The sequence below is a fragment of the Chanos chanos genome, chromosome 2, assembly GCF_902362185.1.
Source record: "Chanos chanos chromosome 2, fChaCha1.1, whole genome shotgun sequence".
Classification (NCBI taxonomy): domain Eukaryota; kingdom Metazoa; phylum Chordata; class Actinopteri; order Gonorynchiformes; family Chanidae; genus Chanos; species Chanos chanos.
The window spans coordinates 5,658,772-5,684,040 of record NC_044496.1 but is presented as its reverse complement, the minus strand read 5'-3'; the positions used below and the strand labels follow the sequence as shown (position 1 = coordinate 5,684,040).

Sequence of the window (25,269 nt, the reverse complement as noted above, 5' to 3'; positions counted from 1 at the left end):
GAGAGAGAAAGACAGAGAGAGGAGGGGACAACATTCATAAAAACCTGACGTTATCTCAGGTTGCTTGCTCCTGAGAATTTTCTGTGATTACACATAATATACATTCTACAGCGTCTCATGTAAAAGAACAGCTTTAATACCTTTAACTATCATTGTTTGGTTGGTGTTTGGTTTGTCTTGTCTTTGTGTCATTCTTTTGCCTGCAGTCATGCAGGAGAGCAGAAAAATCTATTCCAACCGTTCAAAAAAGGCCATAATGTCTGAACCTAGCAGTACAACTATTCAAGATCAGCAATATCCTTAACTGCCACAGGCACCTGAACTCCGAACTTTCATCTCGCCCTTTCTGATATCAGCTCAACTCTACAGCCTTATTAGCCCTCCCTACCAGATCGGGCCATCTCTTGAAATCAAGTCTAAACTGTGTTTATCTACACTGGGTCGATGAACATTTTTATGGTTGCCATCACCTTGACCTACTAATGTTTACAGCCCATGAGCCGCTAATGACGTTTACCGCTGATAGAGGCACTTTCAAAGCCGAGATGAGTAGGTGTCAAAGTGTACCATTAGTTGTACCTGAAGATAGGTGTGTGTCCTGGTTTGGGTTTATTCCAGGTGAAATGAGAGGGGACAGAGAGGAACTGCTCTCCAGGTCCGTCTTTCTTCAGACCATGTAGAGCGTCCTCGGCAGGCGAGTCCAATAACGGGGACACGTTCCCCGACTCGTCCAGGGTTAAGTCTCCTTTCCCCGGCTGCACCGCAGCCGTTCGGTCCTGAGACGTCTTCCGGGTCTTGGAGGGGATGTCAGCTTCGGGGCAGCACTGAAATGTGGACATCCCCCCCGCGGGGCTCCCGATCCAGGTGTCTTCGGTGACGCTGCCTCTAGGGGAGGGTCCGGGGGTGGGCGTGGGGGAGTGATGCGGGGACACGGAGCCAGGGTAGCAGATGTCAGCGCTGGAGTGGCGTCTCTTCCCACAGGGGGAGGTGGGACGGGACGAGGGACGCGACGGAGAGCGGGGGCTTAGCCAGTTCTCGTCGGTGACACTGGTGCGGGGCGAGTGGCAGGGGGACTGACGAGGCGAGAGCGACCGGGTGTGGGCGTGGCCGTGGGCGTGGCCGTACGTCGGGTGATGGTGCTGCCACTGTTCCTCCACTGGGCCGGCTTGCGGGGAGCACCCGGGCGAGGTGAGGGGCGAGCCCAGCGTGAAACGGGCCGCCGCTTCGTTCAGCTCCGAGTCCACGTCGTCATACACGTGCGAGAAGGACTCGCAGGACGAGGCGTCAGAAAACCAGCTCCTGGAGGACAGGCTGCTGCAGGGGCTCGGGCTTAGAGACGAATCCCGGTATGAGTGATCCAGAGGCAGGTAGAGGTGGTCCCTGGACAGGGGCCGTTCCTGGTAATCCCCGTCCGGGCCTTTCCCTCGCATCTCGTCTTCGCTGGCGTCCATCTCCTGCTGGCAAGAGGGCGAGATGGAGGTGATTTGAATGCTGGGACATTCGAAGGCTTTGGGTGGGCCCCCTCCTCCGCCACCACCTCCTCCTCCTCCTCCTGCAAGAGGGTTGTATTTGGAGTCCTGCAGCGTATCATAGCTGGGGTCGTACGGCTTGTGCTGTAGCCGTGGCGACGTGGAGATGATCTGGGAATGAGCCTGCAGACCGTGCCGCGGGATGCCGATAGATGATTGGTTGACCACAGATGGGGGCTGGCCCACGTTCAGAATGTAGAATGAAGTGGTGTCATCGGGTTCCAGGTCTGAGAGAGACACAACAAACATAATGAGTTCACAGTGTGTGTGTGTGTGTGAGAGAAATTCAGTCCAACTATGGACGCTCTTCTTTTTCATTCACATCATCTTTTCTACCTCCAGAAACAACATACAGGGTTTAAAAAAATCAATAACTTCACCAGAAAAGTGAACATGAAAGCAACAGGGTCTCTAATGCACAAAAGAACAGGACAGAACCATTACGACAAAATCAAATCGGCACATTCAAATAAACTTTATACTTTATATCATTATAATGTAACAAGAACACTGTGCTGAATGTTTGTTTAGCATCTGCTTCCATTTCAGATAATGTGAAGGGGACATTTACTGTGTTAAACATCAAGTGTAATCTGTAATCCAATAGAGCAGGCTGTATGAAGCTATATACACGAAATTACCCCTCTTCAGCAACACCGTCATAACCATTGTTTACTTTGTTTTGTTCTGTCTCCCTCCCTTTCTCTGTTGGCATGCCAGGGGAGCGATAAGACGGATGAAAGCGGGCAGTTATCTCCGTGCTTTTATTGGTGTGGTGTTCAGTTAGCCTTGAACACAGAAGACTTTTACCTGCCTGCAAACAAGCCAGAGGGGAATAACCACAGACTTACTACTGGCAGTGCAGGCTACAGTGAAGGGAGGATTATAGCCAGAGTACAGCCAACATGTCAATGGCAAACAGAGAACAGGGCACAGAGAGAAGGGGGGGGGGGGTGGCAGAGAGAGAGAGAAAGAAAGAGAGAGAGAGAGAGAGAGAGTGCTGGTGAATGAGAGAAATGAGTGGAGCAGCAGATGTACTGTAGTCCAGAAGGGACAAACCTCTGAACATCTGTAGTCTGGAAACAGATTCACACTGTGGCGTGTGCTCATGGCTGTCAGCACCACACAGTGAGACAGGGACCCTATTAATAACACAGGTCAGGCTGCTGCCACCCACACACACACACACATACTCACACATACACACACACACACACACACACACACACAATGCACGTGTAAATGCACACATGCATTCTCAAAACAGATACACTAACAGCCACACACACACACACACAGTCATTTTGTTCATATGTTTTCACAGTCAATACACACTCTCTCATGTACAAACTCACACACACACACACACACATACACACACACACTAACATACATGTTGGCATTCTGTTCATATGTTATTTTCACACTCAATACACACTCTCTCTCTTAAACTCGCACACAGCACACATTTTCACACACTAATATTCACCCACAGACACACATACGTGGGCTAGTATCACGTCAAGCTTATACATACTTATACTGTCTCACCCAGACACACAGACTTTACATGTGGTATTTTCACACCCAATATACACTCTCTCTTACACACACAATGCATACATTTTTATACACAACTACACACTCACATAGACCGAGACACATACATGTGGACTACATTCACATGCAAACACATGCATATTCATCACATTAACACACACACACACACACACACACACACACACACACACACAGCCTACTGTGTGTGTTTAATGTCTCCCTGTTCTATTAAAAGTTACTGATGATTCTCCAGTAATAAGGAATAGCAAAGACTGTCAGGGTCTAACAGTGAACACTCTTAACAGTGGGCACATACTGTAAGGCCCACTTGAAAAGAGCCTGTTGAGAGAGCCTTGTGTTACATCTGAAATTGTGAATTAGGACTCACAGAACACTGTGTCTTAAATAATTATATACTTACACAAAAACCAGCACAACTTGCATGAGCTTGCGTAATAACAAAAGACATATGCCACATTGCACGACAATAAATGACACTTAAGTAACAGTTCAAAAGTTTGACTACAGTTCATTTGTGCAAAGTCACTGGGGAGGCATTGTAGCATGTTTTCTGGTTTTGGAATACATCTAGCAGGGAGCTAGCACATTCTAGAGACAGTGACTCTAGAAAACCGACTCGTGTACACTCTCGACAGAACGAAAACCGGCAGGATGACCGGTAGCGTGCAGAGGCCATGGAAAAGGCGACGGCGGCGACGACCTCAAAAGGTACGGAGGCGAAGCGTCCAATTCTTTCGACTTTTTCATTACGCAATTCGAGAAATACTGTGGTAAGCATAAGCCACATCCTCCAGCACAGAGCTGTCTGGAACCGTACGAAAGGAAGTGTGTCCCATTTTCTCTGCTGTTCCTTCTCTCTCTCTCCCTTTCTCTCCTCTGGTGTCCTCTCTCATGCTTCTTTTTCTTTCCCTCTCCCCCCACCCCCCTTTCTCTTCTCTCCCTCCCTCCATCTCATTCAAATGATTCAGAGAGACTTCTTCGGGGACTGCCGGCGTCCACATTAAAACGATATCACTGTTCAGTCAATGTCTCTGTGCACGTCACTGCAATGTGGTTTGTGAGACTTGTTCTTTGCCAAACTGATGACAAGAGTCTGTTGGCTTTATTATTTTTATTTCATTCTACTGGCAGGGTGTCTCAGTTTTTTCTCCACGTGCTTTAAAGAAACTGATGGCTTTGAGTCTGTGAGTGTTAAAACAGCCGTGGAGTAGGCTACCTCTTGTTATTGTTAATGTGTCAAATTAAAAAAAAAATTTAGTGATACAGGCATTTTGAATCCCAGACTGCCTCTCCTTCTCTCTCTCTCTCTCTCTCTCTCTCTCTTTCCTTCTCTCTCTGGGTACTGAGGCACTTGTGATGACTTTATTTATAGATGTCTCACACACACATACACACACACACCCACACACACCCCCACGCACACATACACACCCTGCCTGTCATAAGACACACATATCCGTTGACGAATGAGCTTGACAGACAGGAGGGAGAAGGAGAACTGAACCTGTCATGGGACTTAGTTTGTTGTTCCAGCCCAGGCCTCTAATGGAGGTAAGACACATGGCATCTCTCTCTCTCTCTCTCTCTCTCTCCCTCTCTCTCTTTTTAAATGATGCATAGACTTAACTACAGCAGCAAGACGACCTGAATGCTTTTTAGCATAATAACTTGCAATTAGCATACTAGTATTTGTGCAGACAATGTAATCCACAGTCAGCATAAAACAAAGCAAAGACAGAAAACAGTAGGCGGTGTAGATTGGCTTTGATATGAATTTAGGCTTATAAAATTGAGCCATGATGCAATACAGGTGCAAAAAATCAAGAAGAAGAATTGAACAATAAGTGAAGAATACTCGGTGAAAACACAGACACACACACACACACACACACACACACACACATTTTCTCTGGGCCTAGATTCAGCCTTCTGTACGTTCAGCTAGACTTCAATTAACATGAATAGCCTTCAATATGGTTTGCCTTCCTCGTCAACAACCAGTCTTTCATCCCCACTTCCAAGTTAAACATGAGAAACAATGCTGTTGTTGTTTTCCCCTACATTTACATATCTTATTTCATTTGCAAGGCAGGCAAGCTGTTCATTAATTACTCCAACAGTGGCTGCCAATTCATTAGCATGGCTAGGCGAAAGAATAAAGCAACAGAGAGATGCAGGAGACAGAGAACAACAAAAACAGGGACAAACTGTGTCTCCAACAGGCAGTCTCTACTCCAAAGACAGTCTGTGTCTGTGGTCCCCCCCAAATAATATTCTGATTCATACTAGGGAAAAGACAGCCAAAGGGGAGATACTCTACTGAGACGCAAATGAGCAAGAACCTGACAGCATAGCTGTCTCCTGACTCACTGGAGTTTGAGATAGTATTTACAGAGGAAAGGCTGTAGTGTTTCTCTATGATCATTACAACTGAAGGAGAAAACTCAAGGCTCTTTAGGGTCGCGTTATTTGGGGGGGGGGGGGGGGGGGGGGGGTTGCACATGCTAATAATTTATACGTCTGTCAGCTAATTTGATCCATTTTTAACGCTAATGCTAATCATATGCTAATCACAAGCCATGAAGGTTAATAATTGTAATACACTGAATCGGGCATTTATAATCACCTCTGTTAGAAAGTATATGTATATATATGATGAAGGCATACACATAGTAATTAAGTAGGTGATCAGATGACAGCTATACTAGGCATTAGGAACACTCCAAAGCTCCTGACACAAATAAACCTTCTGCTAATCTCCAGCCTCTTTTTAACAGAGCGAAGGGAGGTGTTGTGTGTTTGGGGTGGGGGGCGGGTTTCGACTCGTCTCCTACCCATCCCCAGCAAAAAACTCCACTCCCACTCTGTCATATGATACGGGTCGAAGGGGGCTAAACTGTCCGCCAAGTGGGAAAGCCCCTTGTCCCAGTCAGGTCAGCCTGCTCTGAAAAACAACCGAATAAAAAAAAGAGGGGTGCGTGATGAGGGTGACTGGACAGGATGAGAGAACGAGGGGTCAGCCATGGTGTACGTGGACCAATCTGGTCTCTGGAGAATAGGCTAGAATCCGGACTCGTCGGCTGGTTGAAGACAAGTTGACAGAGGACGAGGAGACGAGTGGAACTAGCTTGTGTCGATCCAGTTCACCGCGTATTCGCACATCTGGTTCTCACACGTGTTTGAAGCATACGAGTCGAGCAGTCCTGTCCCACTTAGCTTTTTAAGTTCCATTTCCTGCTACCACTGTACATGGTAATGCGTCCAACATCCTCAAGTGATATATGCTATTCATCAACATTAACGGTACGTCTGAGATCTGACAGAAAGGAGTCATCTCCCCTTAATGTTTATGGGATGTTCAATCTGACAGAAGTGGCGTAACAGACAGATTAAGATTAAGATTGCTCTTTCGAAAAGGGATCTGATAGAACAGAGTGAGACACGCTGGTCTGAAAAAGAAGCAAACAGTTGGAGGGACATCAAGAGAGAGATTGTCCAAAGAAACAAACAAAAAAAAAAAAAAAGAGATAAGACTGTTGTTTAAATGATGTGTTAGCCTAGCTCAAAACAATCCAACCATAGAAACCAGCCAGCGCTGAGCTATCGCTGGGTATTCCCTCAGTATCTTAACCACAGAAAGAGTAGCGAGGTGGAGGCAGATGCTACGTTCTCTCTCACGTCATCGAGAACAGCCCAGCTGTGTTGGCTGGCACTGCTCATGTCCGCTTCACTGTATGAGACTTCATTCTCTCTCGGGCTCCCAACACATCAGACTGCCGATCCGGTTAAATACAGAACCCTAAGAGGCTTTGCTGTCCCTAAGCTAATAATAGCAGGAAATCGCTGTGCGGCTCTCGGTGTTGTTCACTCTTTCGGTGAGTCGGTGACGTTGAAGGATGTCACTCAGTGAGAAAGTTGCCCAGAGGTGAGCTGAGCTCTCGCTCTGTTCCCCCGGTGTCACGGTCACTCACACGTCACTCTCCTACTCCGACACCCCCGCAGGAACCGTCTCAGGAGGATACCATGCTGACCGGAAAGGCTTGAAACTCCCCGCGGAGGTGGGGTGGGGGGGGGGGGGGGGGGTGAAACTGTGTCAGAGACCAAGCTATCATATGATTCTGTGTCAGTCACTTAGGATGCCACTTCATGTTTATTGAGCTTATTCTTTTACTGTATTTTTGTTGTGTATACATCTATTTGTGTGTGTGTGTGAGTGTGTGTGTTCAGACGCACATGTCTATTGTTTTTTTTCTGTGTTTGTGAATGTATTCACGGAAAACATTGCTGTTGCGCACGTGTGTGTGTGTGTGTGTTTAGGCTCTCATGTCTATTGGTTGTTTTTTGTGTGTGTGTGAATATATTCACTGCGAACATTGCTGGTGTGTGTGCGTGTTTTGTGTGCGTGTGCGTGTTTTGTGTGTGTGTGCACATGGGCGCACGTGTCTTTTTGCCTTTATTTATGTTACTAAAACTTATTTTTAGTTATTTTGTTGTCCTTAAGAGTTACGATAACATTCAAACCAAAGACAAATTCAAACACGGAACTTGCCTATAACTGCACATCCACTGTCCAGTTGTAATTACTTTGAACACTGTAAAATGCAAACCTGTACATCCCTTGGAAGGGTAATTTCTGTACTGCTTCTATAACATGGCTCCCTTACATCTCACTGTTGTGTTTTCTGAGGACAGGTGTAACCTAAGTAAGGCTTCCCTTTGTAAAACCCAACACAGCCGATTAGAGGTAGGCTTGACTCACATGTCTCTACCAAACACAACTCTCCTTTTCATTCTCAACTGCCTTCACAATTCTACTGAGAAATGTCTAAACATCACAAAACAAAAAAAAACAAGCTTTCATATCACAAAGAAATTTAAAGGGAGTTCTTTTGTCAACTGCAAAAAAAAAAAAAAAAAAATACAACATACAACATAGATACGATGCCTTATGATCTTCAGTGTGGACTAAATATGGATTACTTTTGAGGTGAACTCTATATGGAGATAAACAGTTTATGGGTTTTGACAATAAATGTCATATCATTGCAAATGGGAGGGAGCTGCTGAAGCTCTTGGCAGACTGGTTTTTAACTCTGCTGCTGCTTCTAAGAATTGTTGGCAGGGATCCTATGACTACTAAACACAGACACTATGACGCAGAGAACTCAACAGCACGCTACACCTGCAGTCAGAATGCAAGATCACTGGAGCAAGCTCTCTCCGTGTGTGTGTGTGTGTGTGTGTGCGCGCGCACGCACGCGCTTGTGTGTCTGTGTTTGTGTGTGTGTGTGCGTGCGAGCATGTGTGTGTGTGTGTGCATGTGTGTTTGTGTCTATATGCATGTGTGTGTGTGTGTGTGCGTGCGCGCGCGCAAGCGCATGTGTGTCTGTATTTGTGTGTGTGTGTGCGTGCATGTGTGTGTGTGTCTATATGAGTGTGTGTATGTGTGTGTGTGTGCGCGCGCACGCGCGTGTGTCTGGGTTTGTGTGTGTGCGTGCATGTGTATGTGCGCGTGCATGTGTGTGTGTGTGTGTGTGTGTGTCTATATGAGTGTGTGTGTGTGTGTGTGTGTGTGTGCAATGGCATCAGTCGATGCTGAATGCTGCAAGTCAATCGAACTGTAAGTTGAAACAGTGCAGCTGCACTGGGAATCCAGGGTCATCTGTTTTTTTTTTTGGTTTTTTTTTTGTTCGTTTGTTTTTTTAACCCTCTTTTTTCACTCTTTACTTGGCGATACGGTTCTTCTGGATCAATGCTATGTCAGTGGTTTGTGGCTATCATGGACAATATCAATTTTCTGCATGATTATCATGAAGAGGCCACCAGCGGTTCTCCTGTTGTTCTGGGCCGTTACATCATCGGCGACTTACGGACGTCCGCTGGACGAAGGAAGCCTAGACCTACAGTAACGTACATTTGCTTTCTAAATAAAGCACTCTAATTAAACCAACTCACGCTGTGATAACATTACAGGATAAACAAAGCACAGGCGGTGGACTAGACGCCTCCACAACACTCAGCCCTCAGTACTTTCAGGTACACACACACACACACACACACTGTTATTCTCTAACTTATCATACTCACTTAAGTTCAAAAAGTTTTGTATGACTTATCCTACTGAGCATTGTACAGTTTAGCAATTGTGTGTCCAGTTCAGAGCAGAGGGACTTAGCTTAGTTCCCACAGTGACTCTGATTATCGTGGGGTGGGCTGTCGCTAGCTCTAAGCCAGTGAGCAAATTAACGTGACGTTGGTTAGCCCCAGTGCATTAGATAAATGTCCTGTACACTACTCAATGAGCTCTACCCATGGCTCAACTACAACTCATGGCGGCAGATAACATCAGAGGCTACTGCACACACACACACACACACATGCAAACACACACGCACACACACACACTGGGTGACATTTAAACAATCTGTCAGGGCTGACTGTGCATGTGAACCAGAGAGAGAGAGAGCAAGAGAGTGGGGAGGGAGATAGAAAGGAAGGGAAATGTGGAGGGGAGTTGAAAGCAGTGAGAGAGACAAAGACAGAGAGAGGAGAGAATAAGAAAGAACGAGAGAGGAAAAGAGACAGAAAGAGAAAGAGAACAGAGAGAGAATAAGAAACAATGAGACAAAGGAAAAGAGACAGAAAGAGAAACAAAGAGAGAGAGAGAGAGTGAGAAAGAAAAGGGGTTAGTTGTATCAGTGGATGTGAAATTAGCTATAAATTATATGTTGCTTCCCAACTACTAATAAAAATGTTATGAAAACCATACACGGGCCCCCGATAGTTTATGATCAGTGCAGCTGCAAAAAAAGAAAAAAAAAAAGAAAGATCCGTACCAAATAAGGTACAGAGGAGTGAACAGAATGTGGTGGTGAGTCAGTGGACCTCCAACATCCCAGAATCCCTTAGTTGTCTCTCACAGACTGGCCCCAAAGTCCCAAGACTCAGGCACCTGCTGTGCATCACCCAAAACAACGGCATGAAGTCTAATATACAACACTTACATCCTACACACATCCTCCACACTCTCACATTCATTCTCTCTCTCTCTCTCTCTCTCTCTCTCTCTCTCCCTCACACACACACACACACACACACTTAATTACACAACAGTCCACTGGGTGAATTGTGTAATGGTGCCTTGGGGACAGAGAGAAGGGGAAGGAAGTCGTTTCTGTAGGCCGGAGAGGAATGAGAAGAGCTTCGAAAGAGCGAGCACTGTGTAAAAAGGCTTTTCGGCAAAAACCAGAGCAGATAATCCCTTGTCTCTGCATGTGTGTGTGTGCGTGCGTGTGTGTGTGTGTGTGCGTGCGCGCGTACATCTGTGTGTGTGTGCGTCTGCGTGTGTGTGTGTGTGTGTGCATCTGTGCTTCTGTGTGTGTGTATGTCTATGTGTGTGTGCGTGTGTGTGTGTATGTCTATGTGTGTGTGTGTGTGCGTGTGTGTGTGTCTTCCCTCTGGGACTGTAAAAACACCCTGAACCCTCCCAGATCGGGCCTGTGAGTGCTTTTTCACACCACACAGATGTGCCGACTGTGAATACTGCCTCAGTCACCTCAAACGGAGCAGCACCCAGAGAGTGCACTCCCCAGCACGTCTGTGGAATCCTTCGACAGTTCTTTTCTCAGCAGAAATTAAACTACATATATCTCTCCCCCCCGAATCAATTAAAACTATCATATATGCATAACTGTCCCAAAATAAATCATTCACAACTACTTCATATTTGAATATAAATATGATATTTCATGTCTTGTAGCAACAGGGGTTAAGAGGCTGCTGGGACAGTAGATTAAACTAATCAGAATATTAGAATCATTCCAAACCCTGTATCTGAGATAAACAGCCACTTCTGTGCCAGACATGATCTCGTGTTTCAGTCTCACTCATCGCATCAGTAGAGACGACCATCATATATAGTTTTGGTGCGTATGATGTAACGTATAGCGACTTATGTTGACACCAAACAGTGATGATATCGACACCTCTGTACAAATATACTGTTGCATTTTATATGTGCCATACCACTGCCTAAAACGTGCAAGTCATAGTGATCGAAGTATGATGAGTGCGTCGTGAGCAGATCAGACTAGTTTACTCTTATCATCAACAGTAAACACGTCCATAAATAAATAAACATAAATGCAGATTTCTCAATCAATTTTTGGTTGTTCAAACAAAGGTTTGAGTCAAACTTTAACAGACAACCCTTGTATATAACCTTGTTTGCCATCTAATTGAGTTAGTGCTCAGTGATACTTCTGTGTATATGTGTAATAATAATTTCTGGGTTTGGCTGACTTGTAAACAATTACGCCATCGACCATCCTCCCTGAACTCGATCGAGATAAGCTTCTTCTAGTCATTACAACATACAGCAAGTTTCCCAAATGATTAACGAGGGCAAGCAGTCAGCTAACGCGAGGACCAAGGTGTAAGACAAAAAAACCACAGAAGCTACAGCCTATGCTGCGCGAAAATAGTTTTTTTTTTTTTGGCGTCCGAAATGTTTAACCTTCTTCTTCATCACGCTCCAAACCTAAAGGCAGGAGTTCAATGCCTCTCTCTCTCTCTCTCTCTCTCCTCGTTGTAACACATCCGTGGCTTGCTGATGTAGCGTAGCCAACGCTAGCTTCGGTTACACTAAATTTAAACTAGACAAATGCCACACATAGCAGCTCGTGCCTCGCCCCGGGAAACAAACGACTCCCTCGACGCTTCGCAACGTTTTTAGGACCCGCTTTCACGCGGGCCGGCTGTTTGAAAAGGAACTAGCGCCGAACTACAATCCTTGCCCACATGCGGATTCCGCGGCTAAGCCTCTGGAGCTAAGCTAGTCATTCCCCCTGTCCTTCTACCGTCACCGCCATGTTGGCTTGCCCTCAGCCTGGCTGTTCACACGTTCAGGTTAAATGTTAACACACTAGAGCAGAGGCCAGAGTGAGTCAGCATTGTAATACTTTTTCCAACCAATGTCACTGACTGAGGCTCTGACACACACACACACACACACACATCGGTTGCTAACTATCCACTGCACTGCATAGCAACCAGTAACTCGATTGAGTTCATGTGTGTGTGTGGATTAAAACTTTGTTGGGTATTATGTAAGATGTGATCTACACAAACAAGAGTTTGATTATTCATACCAGGATGTCCAAACACAAAACCTAAACCTACCTGACGAGAACAGCTACCCTTCATTTAACAGTTTAGCTTTTAAAAGTTTAGCTTTTAACACTCGTTTGAAGCGTTTTGGAAGAGCGTGCCTCGCGGTTATGCCGGAGCATTGACCGGTTACACGAGATTACAGGTGCGAGGTCTCTGATGGAGGTGACCCAGGTTTCACACCTGGGATGACCGAGGAGCTCACCTGGCGAAGTGGCGCACAGCATTCTTCCACTCCTCTCCAGTTCCAATCGGACGGAGCTCGACAGAATGGCTTCAGGCTTTCTCTGGCATTCGTAGGAGTGTCTGCTCTGAACAGAGCTCTAGAAACTGCTTGTGGCCTCTGCCACTCTCCCTGCAAGCTCAAAATAGTGCTCCCTGAGAGCGATGTAATTTCAGTATGTCTCACGACTGGGACAACCAGCCAGTGAACCAGACGCGGGCCAGCAAACTCCTCAAAACAGGGACTTTTAACTAACCTTCACAGCTTAACTGCCTGACTGACTGACAGATCTCTGATGGCTGGGTTTGTTTCCCTCTTTCTCCTAAGGATTCGTCGTAAGGGGAACAATACTTCACAGATGAGTAACCCTTGTTTGACTGTGATCACCACCCCAAACGGAATATCACTAGCCTTCAGCAAAGTTTTGTACAAGTTAGGACACTGATTTCTGCTCAGTCTGATGGGTGTAATTGGAGGTCTCTCACATCCTGGGGAGGAGGAGGAGGAGGAGGGGGGGGGGGGGGGGGGGGGGGGGGATCAGAGCAAATGTACAGTCGCCTTTGCTGAACCTTGTTCAACTTTCTGAACAAGCATTTTAATGGTTTGAACTGAAGTGCCAGACAGGCTACAGGGGGTGGAAAAGGTGAGGGAGAGGTTGAGTGAAAAGTACACGAGAGAGAGAGAGAGAGAGAGAGAGAGAGAGAGAGAGAGAGGGAGAGAGAGAGACCACACTCTTTCCTGTTGCCTTCCTAGCAGGGAACAAGCTAGTGGTTCGCTCCCCTCTCCTTAAATTCCAGTGCCATCTGAAGCTCACATGGCATGTCTGGGCACCACGCCAGTCCAATCCACCATATCTACTGCTCCGCTGCCTGGAGAGGGCACCTTCTGCCCTTACTAATGCCAGCTCTACACATGAAGAAGGGCAGTGAAGTGAAGTGCCCTTCTCCTCTGCCACCGCTAAGCTCAAACATGGCTGCCGCTACCTTCTTTTCTTTTTGAATTCATTTTTCAATGCCCCTAACAGACCAAAGTGAGATCTGATGACCTTCCCTAAAATACCATCTATGTACATATATTTATACACACAACATGTGACGAACATATATCACGCTCGCGTTAAAATAATCTCTCCATTACACACACACACATACAAACACACACACACACACACACACACACACACAGAACCCCACCCTTCAGCTCATAAAGGGTACTTTGCTCATCTTTTCCTCCTCCTTAAAATCTTTTACTGTCTCTTTCTGTCACACACACACATACACGCACACACACACACACACAGACACTTTACCCCACCCTTAAGCTCATAAAGGGCATTTTGTTCATCTCTTCCCCCATCCCCTACTTAACACCTTTTATTCCGAATCATAGAGTCTGAATCTCCCTGCTTTACTCCCTCACTGGTTTCATCTGAAAGACCTCCTCTGCCTGACATAACAGCCACCTGCAGTTTTCTGTGGCTGAGTAGCAACAGGTCATCTCTTCAGTGGTCTGAGATGTTGCATCTGCCCTCTGTCATTCAGTGTCTGTTGAATTTTAAGGCCATTTTGGAGAGGAGAACTGTAGGCAGTTTTAACTGAAGCCTGTTATAAATAGATAACCAAACACTCAGTTTTATTTGGGTTTTGAGCGTCCCTGATTTGGGCATGAGTTAGTTAAACTTAGTAAATTACTTAGTAAATTTTTAAAACATGTAGGTTGTTCTACGCCAGAAAAATGTACCAGAAAAACTCACCAGCATCCCCTGAATAGCCTGCTACCATATCACCCAAGCTAAAACATTTCCATCTCCTTTCTCTGGGACGCACAAGTGTTAACTGGTTCATGGGGTCATTCAAGGTGAGGGCATCTAAAATGCAAATGATATGAAATTATGCAAATTGTGTCACATGGGGACCCAGTGGGATTTTGCCTCTCCCAGTCATGCCAGTTAATCGTCGAGTAGACAACCATGCCAGTCAAAAGAAAACCATAGACTGACCATAGTCTTAGCTATAAATATTTAAAGCAGCCCACAGCCATGTTGTCTTCACAAAAATCTTGAAGACAAGAATAAGTGGCATAATTCCGATGTTCGTTGTGAACTCATCTGTCATATCGACGTCTGTTAGAGAGAGAGGAAAAGCTGAAGGTGTGTGTTTATCTCTCGTAAAGTTTAAACATGTCATATGCTCCTATGAAATGTGAGTCATATTCATCACTGACAAGACTGAATCGCTTACTTCACGTAGCACAGATACCATGTCTTAGCTTTTTTCAAATAAGGAAACATCTTCACTGTTATGATACATTATTGTTGAGCACAACATGCTGTGGTAAACCAGGACTTTCCGGTTAACTTAAAAATATTAAGTGACAAAAAACCATCAAACCCCCCCCCCCCCCCCCCCCCGCCCTAAATCTGATTTGTGGATTTGCTTCATATGTAACTGAACAGAAAACAGAATTTCCATTCCTGAGTGGCTGACTATTACAGATGCCTTCTTCTGGCACAAATGAGTCACAGGGTCAAAAAACTGTACCTACTAATACAATTCTTTCTTTTTGTTTTTGTTTTGTTTTTTCTGACAAGTAATCAAACCGATCTGGAATATCTGCACGAAAAGGCCGTGGTACAATTCACCACAGACGCATCGTATCACTACAGGAGATGCGTAAAGCACACGCCGAAGCGCGCTGCCTGTGTCTGTGCGATCGCACGGCTGAAGACCTACGACGGCGAAGAGGCGAGGTGAACTGAAAGGGGAGGAAAACGAAAGGGGCTCTGGAAATGCATGACCGACCCTTACACCATTACAAAAAAAAAAAAGAAAAAGAAAAAACTCAATAACATCAAGCAAATGTCAATTTCAATCTCATTTACAAAACCTAAAATAGCTCGACTACGTTTGAATTAAGAGGGTAAATGTCAATGCAAGATAAACATGCTCCCTTTTTTTTTTTCATTTATGTAATCACCGCAAGACCCAGTCTGGCACTGACTTACATCTGAACATACGTCTAAAGTTCTGATTCTGGATTTAGATACAAACTGTAATCAAATCTCTCATCTACTCCTATTTTCGTTTCTAATTTCAATGCAGTCCATATGTATTTTGAAATAAATGACAGTTAAGAAGTACTTTAAATTGCCCCCCCCCCTTCCCCATTATGTCACATTCACAGAAATTTTAACTGTGATTCTTTTCATGTTCCTGCCTCAATATCTTTTATTTAAACGTATTGCGTATAGTTCAAACCCAAACTCAATCTCTCATACTAACTGAATGTTTTATGACCGATTTCTTATGTCTGATGTTGAGGAATACCTGTCCTGAGGTGGTGCCGTGTGTTGTACCGGACCGAGTAAACCGGAAAACCGATTTTTTATTTCTGATGTGGAGGAATACCTGTCCTGTTGTGGTGCGGTATGTTGTACTGGTTTAACCTGGTTTAAACTGGTTTAAATGGGAAAGGAGCGTACTATGAGGTCTGCATGCCGTTGCATTCGGCACAATGGTTCTATACTTTTCCCCCTGCTTTGGCCGAGCGTCTGTGTCCAGCCCAGATGAAAACCACTCGCATGGTGAAGCTTTTATTTCCAACATATAGTCCAAAACCACTTTTTCCCCCAAAAGCTTTCTCTCCAAATTAAACAACCCCCCCCCCCCTCTCTGCTTCACCCCCATCCCCACCCCCATGTCTCTTGAATTAAGGAAACTTTGATTTGGGAGCTGCTGTTCCAGGCTTGGCATTGATCATTTTTGACAGAGAATCGAGGAAAGGACACGGCTCAAAAAACAGAAGACGTGAGGTCAGAGGGCGACCGTCTAATTAGCTAACTAAGGGAATTCAAGAAACCGTTTGGTCCACAACAAGAAGTGCAAGAGGGTGCGCGCACGGTTCTCTTCGTAGGTAACAAACAGCTGAAATGACACCGTGTTTACCTTGACCTCCAAATGTTTGAAATGATCATTACAATGTTCACAGTTTCAGCAAACTATGTGTCAATAGTTTTGTTGTGGTCTGTGGAGGTTCTGAACCTCGGTTTGAGGCGCCCACGGCGTACGTCGGCGACGAAAAAAAAGCGATTTTAGAATCTTTTCACGTTCACTTTTTTTTTTTCCACTGCTGATGAAATAGTTCATTATTTCTAATTATTTCACACAGCAAAAAGAAACTGGTGGTTTGGAAACCTCAAAGGTGGTAGTAATCGAGGTGCAAAAACCAATCATGAAAGAGATAATCAAGCATCTTTCGCTTCATGCTTTTTTTTGTTCCTGTGCTGTTGTTTTTTGTTTTTTTTTAATGTGATGATGAATAAGAGAACACGAGGGGGGAAAAAAAGACATGGAAGAACAACGAACATTTATTTCCACACACATGTTTCCAGATTACACTTTGGTTTTGCTCTTTCATTTATCAATTTATGTTCAGGTTGAATAAAAAACCAATAAAGCTGAATGATATAAAGAACACATAATTATTAAACAATGAAATTATTCAAAATAGAATTCCTCAAGCTCTGCGAATATTACAATATATAACGATTGCTCTCTCATCTTTAAAGTCAATCAGTCACTTAATGTTACTAATAAAAAGTGTGCACACATGGCACACATGCAAACCAACACACACTCAAACACACACACACACACACACAAACACGCACACAAACACAGACACAGACACAGACACAGACACAGACGCAGACCAAAGTCAGACCATTCCTAAATCTGCTTTCCTCTTGACACACTCAACCACACTGACAGATGTTAATGTGCATACCCTCTCCCACACACACACACAAAACACTCCCACACACACACACACACACTCACACGTACACGCACAGGTCCATACCAAACGCATAGGTGACTCTGTAGGACCTGATGGGCACGACCTAAAATCTGCTCTGGTGTCTATCGCAAAATGAAGAATACATAGTTGCACCAAGTCTGTGGGCAGTCAGTGCTAAAAGCTACACTGCTGATCACTGACAATGTGAAGTCACCTTATAACTCTGTATTTACATGTTAAGTACATTAATGCGGCGTAAATACTGTACAGGTACAATTTCATTTATTGGACTCTGATAGAGGTGTGGAGTATTTGTATGAGAGTCAACTTGTTGTTATAAATAATGTTGGACAATGAATAGTAATAACAACTAACCCATTTAAAATAACTGCCTGGTAGGACCACAGTACACTTGCAGGATATCAAATGCAGGATGTAACTTAAGTCGACAAATAAACAGCATGTAAACGGCTAGCAGTGCATTTGAATGATCACATCACTACAGGAACAGACTGTTAAAGACATTGTAAAGACTTTACATAGGAGTCGCATCACATAGATTGTATCCCCAATGTGCATAAGGAGTAAATAAAAAAAAAAAAGCCAAACTTTCACCTAACAACGAATTTCTGGAAAATAATAGATGATCTTATAGATTTTGACAGCTGATGACACAACTGTCAGCGAGGTGAAAGGTCGCTGTGTCTTGTGCAGCCGCTATGACATCTGAAAACACCGTGTCAATATTATATTACTGTTACTTGAATAGCACGTGTTACGTGACCCCCACAGGCTTTGAAGTCATCTGGGTCATCTAATATGCACCATAAATACTTTAAAAACGATGCCTAAAATGAAAATTCATCTTAAATAAGTTGCACTGTGCATAATTGCATTTGTGCTCTTCTTGAGGTATTGATGAGGAAATCCAGAGCCAGTATTCAGTATAATTTAAGTTTTTAACATAATCTGCAACCAAATTCACTTAACCCCTTTCTCAGAGGACAAAATATTTACTGAGAGACATCAGTCATTAGTCTGTTAGACCATGGAAATAATGTACTTCAAGACATCATACTGTAAATTTGTTGGTGCCATTAAGTAGGTTGTCACAAATAAATGAAATGTGTAAACGTTCAGAATAACTTGAGCAACATTTCAGTAAGGCAATACTACCAGCTACAACACATACTTCACGTGAATTAATGCAATTAATTGCCTCAAAATATATGCCCTGTAAATGCATACTATTCCAGCATAAACTGAATGTTGTGGTACAATATACTTATTTGTTCAGTAATTCTTTAAACCCTCTTAACATTACGTGTCTTCAACGTACTGTGATGAATGATTTCAATGAGTATAATCTACACACAATTTTAATATTTAAAATTTGAGTGAAATCTTCGTTCATATTTACATTGTACATTAAGCTGCACAATTTGTTGTTAGTAAAGAAAAACGTTGCAGCGTTAAGTGAAACAAAATGACAGAAAAGTTTTCAGACTGAGAAGTTTTCTGGATTCGTTGAGTTGGAGGGAATACTACCTTTAAATTTTTCAAAAACATATTAAAAACTTGCAATAGGCTAAGCTTATCTTAAAGTGATATAAGTTATTTTCCCCGCGATCTGACAAATGTGTTGCTTGTTGCTATACAATAAATTGTAATTCGATTCTAAATAGCTGAGCCTTGCTAACACACATTTGGTATTGGCGGAGGCTTCTCTATTAGTTAGCAGGAGAGCTAATGTAGCAGTCATTGGTACACCGACACATAAGCGAAACTTGCCGCTGGTGATTTCTATTGGTGATTCTGCAATTGAACTTGCGAGCGAAAAAAAAACCTAAACATACTGTCCTGCATGCGAACAGAAAGAAACCTCTTCCTAAAGAACACCTCTGTAACCAAGCATATGTTCACTGAAGTTCAGTGCGATATTGTGCCGTCATACATCAGCTACCCGAAAAATAAAAACAAGTTTACCGTGAAAAGCAAAGACACAGAAAAGATGTCCATAAAAACACACTAACCTGCAGGGCCTAGAGCCTGTTGTTGACCGTCCTCCCCGAACATCAATCTGAAGTCCAGCTCCTCATTACCGGTACAGTTTGCAGTAGTCATCGGTTTTGATAAGTCGGGTTCACCCGTCTCTCTGCGCCGACTCTTACGAAACACTCTTTAATGTCACAACATTTACTACATATAAACGGAAAACTTTTCTCGAACGTAATTTTTTTTCTTCTAGCGCCAAGAATCAATTTTCATAAAGGTCTCCTTTTACTACAATGATCCAAACTGTTCCTCTCTCCTCCCACAGTTTAGTTGACTTGGATCTTTTCTACTTTAAAATGACCTCTTGAGCATGTACCTTTCGTAGCGTGCGGGGAGGTGAGTTGGCGATGTTTAGTGTCAACACCGACTGTGACAGGGTTGTCCGTAAATTTGCCTCTCTCTCTTTCTCTCTCTCTCTCTCTCTCTCTCTCTCTGAGTCGAGGTTCTATCCCAACTTTTACTAACAGCGCGTGACAGGGCAGTTCCAGCAGTGACGTCAGCAAACCCGATAGACAACAGAGAGCGCACACACAGGCAGTTAGGCGCAGCGGAAGGGGTTTATGGGTCTTGTAGTTTATTATTTTCAGTGAGCCCCCATACGCGGACCATATGGTACGGCTCTGGTTCTGTGACGTGCACGTGGAAACCAAAATCGTAATTCAGTTGTAAATTCCAGGGGAAATAATCCTGGTTTTCTCTCGCTGCCTGGATCTTTTCTTTAATGCAGTCAGAGTCATTTAATGATGTCCAAACATTCTGCCTTGAACAAAACTAACGAAAGTGAAAACGAAGCGTTGGTCACCACTTCATTACCGCTCTCACACTGCAATGTTTCATTACAGCACTGGCGATCAGGTTGACTAACACAATAAGCTACTTTCTAGGTAGCATCAGCGTCCTTGAAGAAACGACGCTGTGACAATAATAAAAAGGACCAAACAATTCAAATTATGAAAATGCATAAATTTTAAAAATCCAAAATTCATAAATTATAAAATGACCTTTAAATTCATTGGAAACTATTTTTTGTTTTTCTTTCTTTCTTTCTTTCTCTTCCTTTTTTTTTTACCACACTCATATCAGGTGTTGGCTGGAATACACATAGCCAAGAAGATGATAGTAAGGATTAATTCATTTAAATCTATGTAATTTACATTTACTCTGGATTGCATTTATTTATGCTGATATAATGATTCATAGTGATATCATGTGTGTTCTCTGTGCTACAACCAACTATTGATATGTAACCTTTTGACATTAACATGAACCTCTGATCCTATCCAGTCACAATTAGATTATACTTACTCAGACCTTAACTGCATGTATTTTCAGCAACAGTTCAAACTCTGATTGGACATCAGTCATATGATGCCCTCTTGACCTCTCCTAAATTGATGAAGCCGCTTTCCTCTGATCCCCATCTTATTGCAAAGAGCTTTCACATCCCAGACACACATGCGTACGAACACATACACACCTACACACACCCACGCGCACACACACACATACATACATAGTTAACATACCAGTCAACTGATATTATCATGCAATAATACATAGTAACACTGACAGTGTTTATTAATATCAATGCAAATTATTTCAACACTCTATAGAATCTTGGTGAATGGTGCAGAGATGTGAGATCACAAACACAATATTTAATGAGAGTTCTTCTCACAAACATGCAATGAGACCATGAATATGAATAGGGACAAAGCTCATCTGACCTTTACCTCCCTCTCACATGTCAGTCAAGCCAATTAAACCAATTAAGGGTTAACAATGATTAGGTGATGTACCCAAGTGACAATGAATGCAGATCTGTTCTTCAGGACATATCCTTCCTAATCAGTTCTGTATATCCACCCAGCAGGCAGCTGTTTTTGCTTGAGCAGTGGAAAACTTTGAACGTGTCACCATTGTATATGCATATAGAGATTGACGTGTCGAGGAAAGAAGATGGTTACCGTTTTAGAGATCATGTTATTCTTTTAACATAGCAATATACCCGGGATCGGTTCCAGATACATTGGAACTGTTGAAGTTGTTATGAAACTGCTATGAGATTGGCATGGATTATTGCAAAATGAATGAGAACGACAACATTTAATCTGCATGCTCATTCAGGAACAAAAGAACAAAAATGTCTCATCCAAGGCTAGAAAACAACAGAAATTTAAAAGAGAAAAAAGAAAGTGCAAACACTTAAAACCAGATGGAAAAAAGCACAGACAGCACTTTTTCATATTTTTGAGACAGGGAATTCACAGAAAGAGACAGACAGACAGAGAGAGAGAGAGAGAGAGAGAGAGAGAGAGAGAGAGAGAGGCAGGGAGGGAGAGATAGAGAGAGATGTTTTTGTCTAAGGCATGTGGGCGTAAAAATGCAAAGTTCACAAATGCATGCCGAAAGCATCAATATCACATTTCCTGTGGTCTTAATTTCCTTTGAAACACACACACACATTTAAAATGTTCATTGAACACTCCCGAAAGGCATGATAAAGATAGTAATTAAAAGTCTTATTAATTAGCATATGAAAAATCCAGAATTGGGTTGCCTGAATCTGTGATCTGATTGGACAATGTGAGAGAATATTCAGGTCTGCATGCCTGTGCATCAGAGCTATACAGAGAAAGAGGTTTAAGCATGCAGTGTATTACTGTAAATAATGATATTACAATTATCTTGTTGTACCTACAAAATCATCTTTAAATTCCTTGGTTGGTCTTTGATAGACTTGTCAAAAATTGCTGACAGCTTTTTAATCTTGTGTCAACTATCCATGCAATCCAATAAGAAAATTATAAATACATACTAACTCCATTACAATAAATTAAGGCTAAAAAAAAATACTCAGCCAGATTCAATAAAATCAGTTTTGATTTTAGGCGAATCAGTTCTGCAGCAGATTCTTCCTCGCTCAAAAACAAACCTTAAAAAGCCTAGTCTCGTAAACGACATCTGTTGCGACTCGGTAAAAAGGAGGGAAAGGGATAGAGAGATAAAATCATATAAAAACTATGATGCAGTTAAGGTGGAGTAATTCAGTTTGAGTGCTTACATAATAATAACAATAAACTACTCTATGCGTAATGACATAATGCGAAGTTGCGGAGGATACTCATGGTACTGATCCACGAGGAGGACTCATACCAAACTCTGCCAAATTTTAAGTACTCCTTTTAAAACTCTGGATCATGTTGTGTTACTCATTGTTTACAATTCAGATTACCTGACTCTCTTATCTTCACTGATGACCTTTGAAAGTGGGGGATAAAGAACAGAGGATTCGCGAATTGTGTGGGAGGGTGGCGATGTGGTTTGTGATATTAAGTTCTCGTAAAGTAAGTTGGCAAGAAAAAAAATTGTTTCTACCCACAAGCAGATCCGGGTTTAAAACAAATAGTTCTTTCAAGGATTCAGTTTTTTTTGCTGTATGGAACCGTACGTATTTCATAAAACTGCAAAATAAATAAATAAATACGCACATGCTTATCACATTGCAGATGTTCACTGAGAAAATCTTTTAGCTAAACAATACGTTTTGTGCACATATTTCTTTAGTACATTTTTTTTTGTTTTGTTTTATGCGTAACGAGATCGATTTTTTGTAGCTGCAGAGTGAGTTTCAAAATTTGAAAAATCTGTCAAACATCTTAGAATGTACTACATGACTCTGAGATACTGCACACTATAAAATAAATGAACTACGATTTAGTAAATCCATGCAGCAAAGCCTAAGGCGTTTAAATGTTTTTTCGTGGGATAATATCTCTGGTTTGGGCGACTTCTTGCTCTAAAAAAATGTAATTATAGTAACTACTGTTGAAAAGGTCTGTACTTGTGTTACAACTCAATTGTAAGTCGCCGTATCTAGTTTTGCCTTGTTCCGTGTTGCCCTCTGCTGGTCACGCGTTAAAACGACATCCTGGTGTCACAGGGTAAGCAATATTGTTTTTGAAAGAACATTGCGACAACGAATTACTAAAACACGACATGTAGAATATTTGTCCTTTTGGCTACGATAACGATTTGAGATCCTAGAGACATTATCTGTTTTTAAAGTCACTTTTTACAGAGGGTGGCGTTGGCTCATTTTTCTCTGTTTATGTGTACTTGTGTATGTATTTCTTATGTTTATGTCCTCTTCTGTCACCCTCCTAGTGTGGTTTAAGCAATTTTATTGCATTTATCACACACAGAAACATTTACTCTTCATCTATTGTCACAATCAACATTCATCTATTGTTTAATGTTTTTCATCATGAAATGTATGACTGTTCACCAATGTTTCATCTGACAGGAAAGGAAAAAAGATTAGGAATCACATCTAAAATTCAGAATGAGAACATAACATGTACTGATTTGTTTGCTCTCTTTATTTCTCTGCCTACATGGTGGACTGGATGTTATTATTTTAGGTAATAACAAGACAAGAAGAGTGTGTGTGTGTGTGAGTGTTTGTGAGTGTGTGTGGTGAGGTGTTATTCTATGCTGATAATCAGTTGGTCTGAGAGCAGATACTTAATGTCCTGATGTGTGGTAAGCTGTACCGGTTTGCGCCAGCAGAGGGAAGTCACGACCCTGTCAGAAAAGAAACAGCTTGTCTTTAATAGCTTTGGTACCGTTTAACACGTGCAAACCGACACACATGGCCCCTCCACCAATGCCACATACCTGTAGGAACTCTCTCACAGCATAATGAGATATTCTTGACCTAACATTCAGGGACACTGAATGTAAACTCTCCTCAACACTTCATGCATCACATCATTCTATTAGTGTTATGTTGGAGTTATATTAGACTTATATTAGAGCTGGCTAGATCATGGGCAACATTTTTTTTTTTGTTGTTTTTTTTTAGCTTTGTTACGTTGTATTGACGTAAACAAATGGGTGAGACTCATGGTCAAATCAGAGCTGAATTTGACATGTTTCTTGAATAAGCTGGAATAAGCTGGGGGAGAATTCTCCGTCAGTTACTGTCAAATGATCTGTTTGTTTATAAGAAATCTGTTTGTTCATAACGACACCTGAGGAACAGAGAATGATGCATTTTATGTGTTTGTCGTCATACTAAAACCTTGACAAACACAGGAACACTATTTCAGTGTGAAACTGTCAGGTTGTTTATAAATGTATGATCCAACTATTTGATTCACATCTTCACACACACACATTTGTACTTCTATCTTTGTGAGGACACTCATTGACATGATGCATTCCCTAGCCCCTTACCCTAACCTCAACCATCACAACTAAATGCCTAACTCCAGCCCTTACCCTAAGCCTAACCTAAACCTAATTCTAACCTGAACCTTAAAACCAAGTCTTAACCCTCAAATAGTCCTTTGAAAAAGTGAGGGCCAGCCAAAATGTCCTCACTCTTCCAAAATGTCCTCACTCCCAAGGTATAAACTCAAACTGGTCCTCACAAGGATAGCTGTACACACACACACTCACACACACACATACACACACATGCATCACTGGATGGACCACTGATATAGCACTTTGAACTATCCTTCACACTCCTCACATATAAATATTTTGATGTAGAACAATTGAGAGGGTGAGAAGAAAATAAGGAGTGAGAGGGAGAGAGAGAGAGAGAGAGAGAGAGAGAGGGAGAGAGAGAGTGAACAGGATGAGGTGAAGGAGGAAATGAATGTTGTGTGACTAGACTCTTAAATTACGTGTGAAGCACATTACTAATGCTAGTCAAACAGAATGCCATGGGGAAGCAGAGCTGGAGAGAGAAAGTGTGTTTGTTTGGATAGCGGTTGAGAATAGAGATCAGCCCTTTTACATGTGCTTAATGGTCCTCTGTTCTACACTGTACCCAGTACTCTGCTACTGTAGAAATCTCACTGTAAAGGAGACGGCATCTTTACTGCGTATCATAGATAGAAT

At 42.7% G+C, this 25,269-nt stretch overlaps 1 protein-coding gene across 1 annotated transcript in view; it reads right to left on the bottom strand.

The window, feature by feature from the left end:
- The window catches only part of nfatc3a (nuclear factor of activated T cells 3a), a 58,826-nt gene extending 39,365 nt beyond the window's left edge, over positions 1–19,461 (bottom strand). Inside the window, exons 1-2 of the mRNA XM_030794126.1 lie at positions 19,332–19,461; positions 580–1,756 (exon numbers count right to left, since the gene is read on the bottom strand). Of these exons, the coding sequence (XP_030649986.1) occupies positions 580–1,756; positions 19,332–19,422 (1,268 nt within the window). The 5' untranslated portion in view covers positions 19,423–19,461. The remainder of the gene's footprint in view (positions 1–579; positions 1,757–19,331) is intronic.
- Between the last annotated feature and the right edge of the window lie 5,808 nt (positions 19,462–25,269).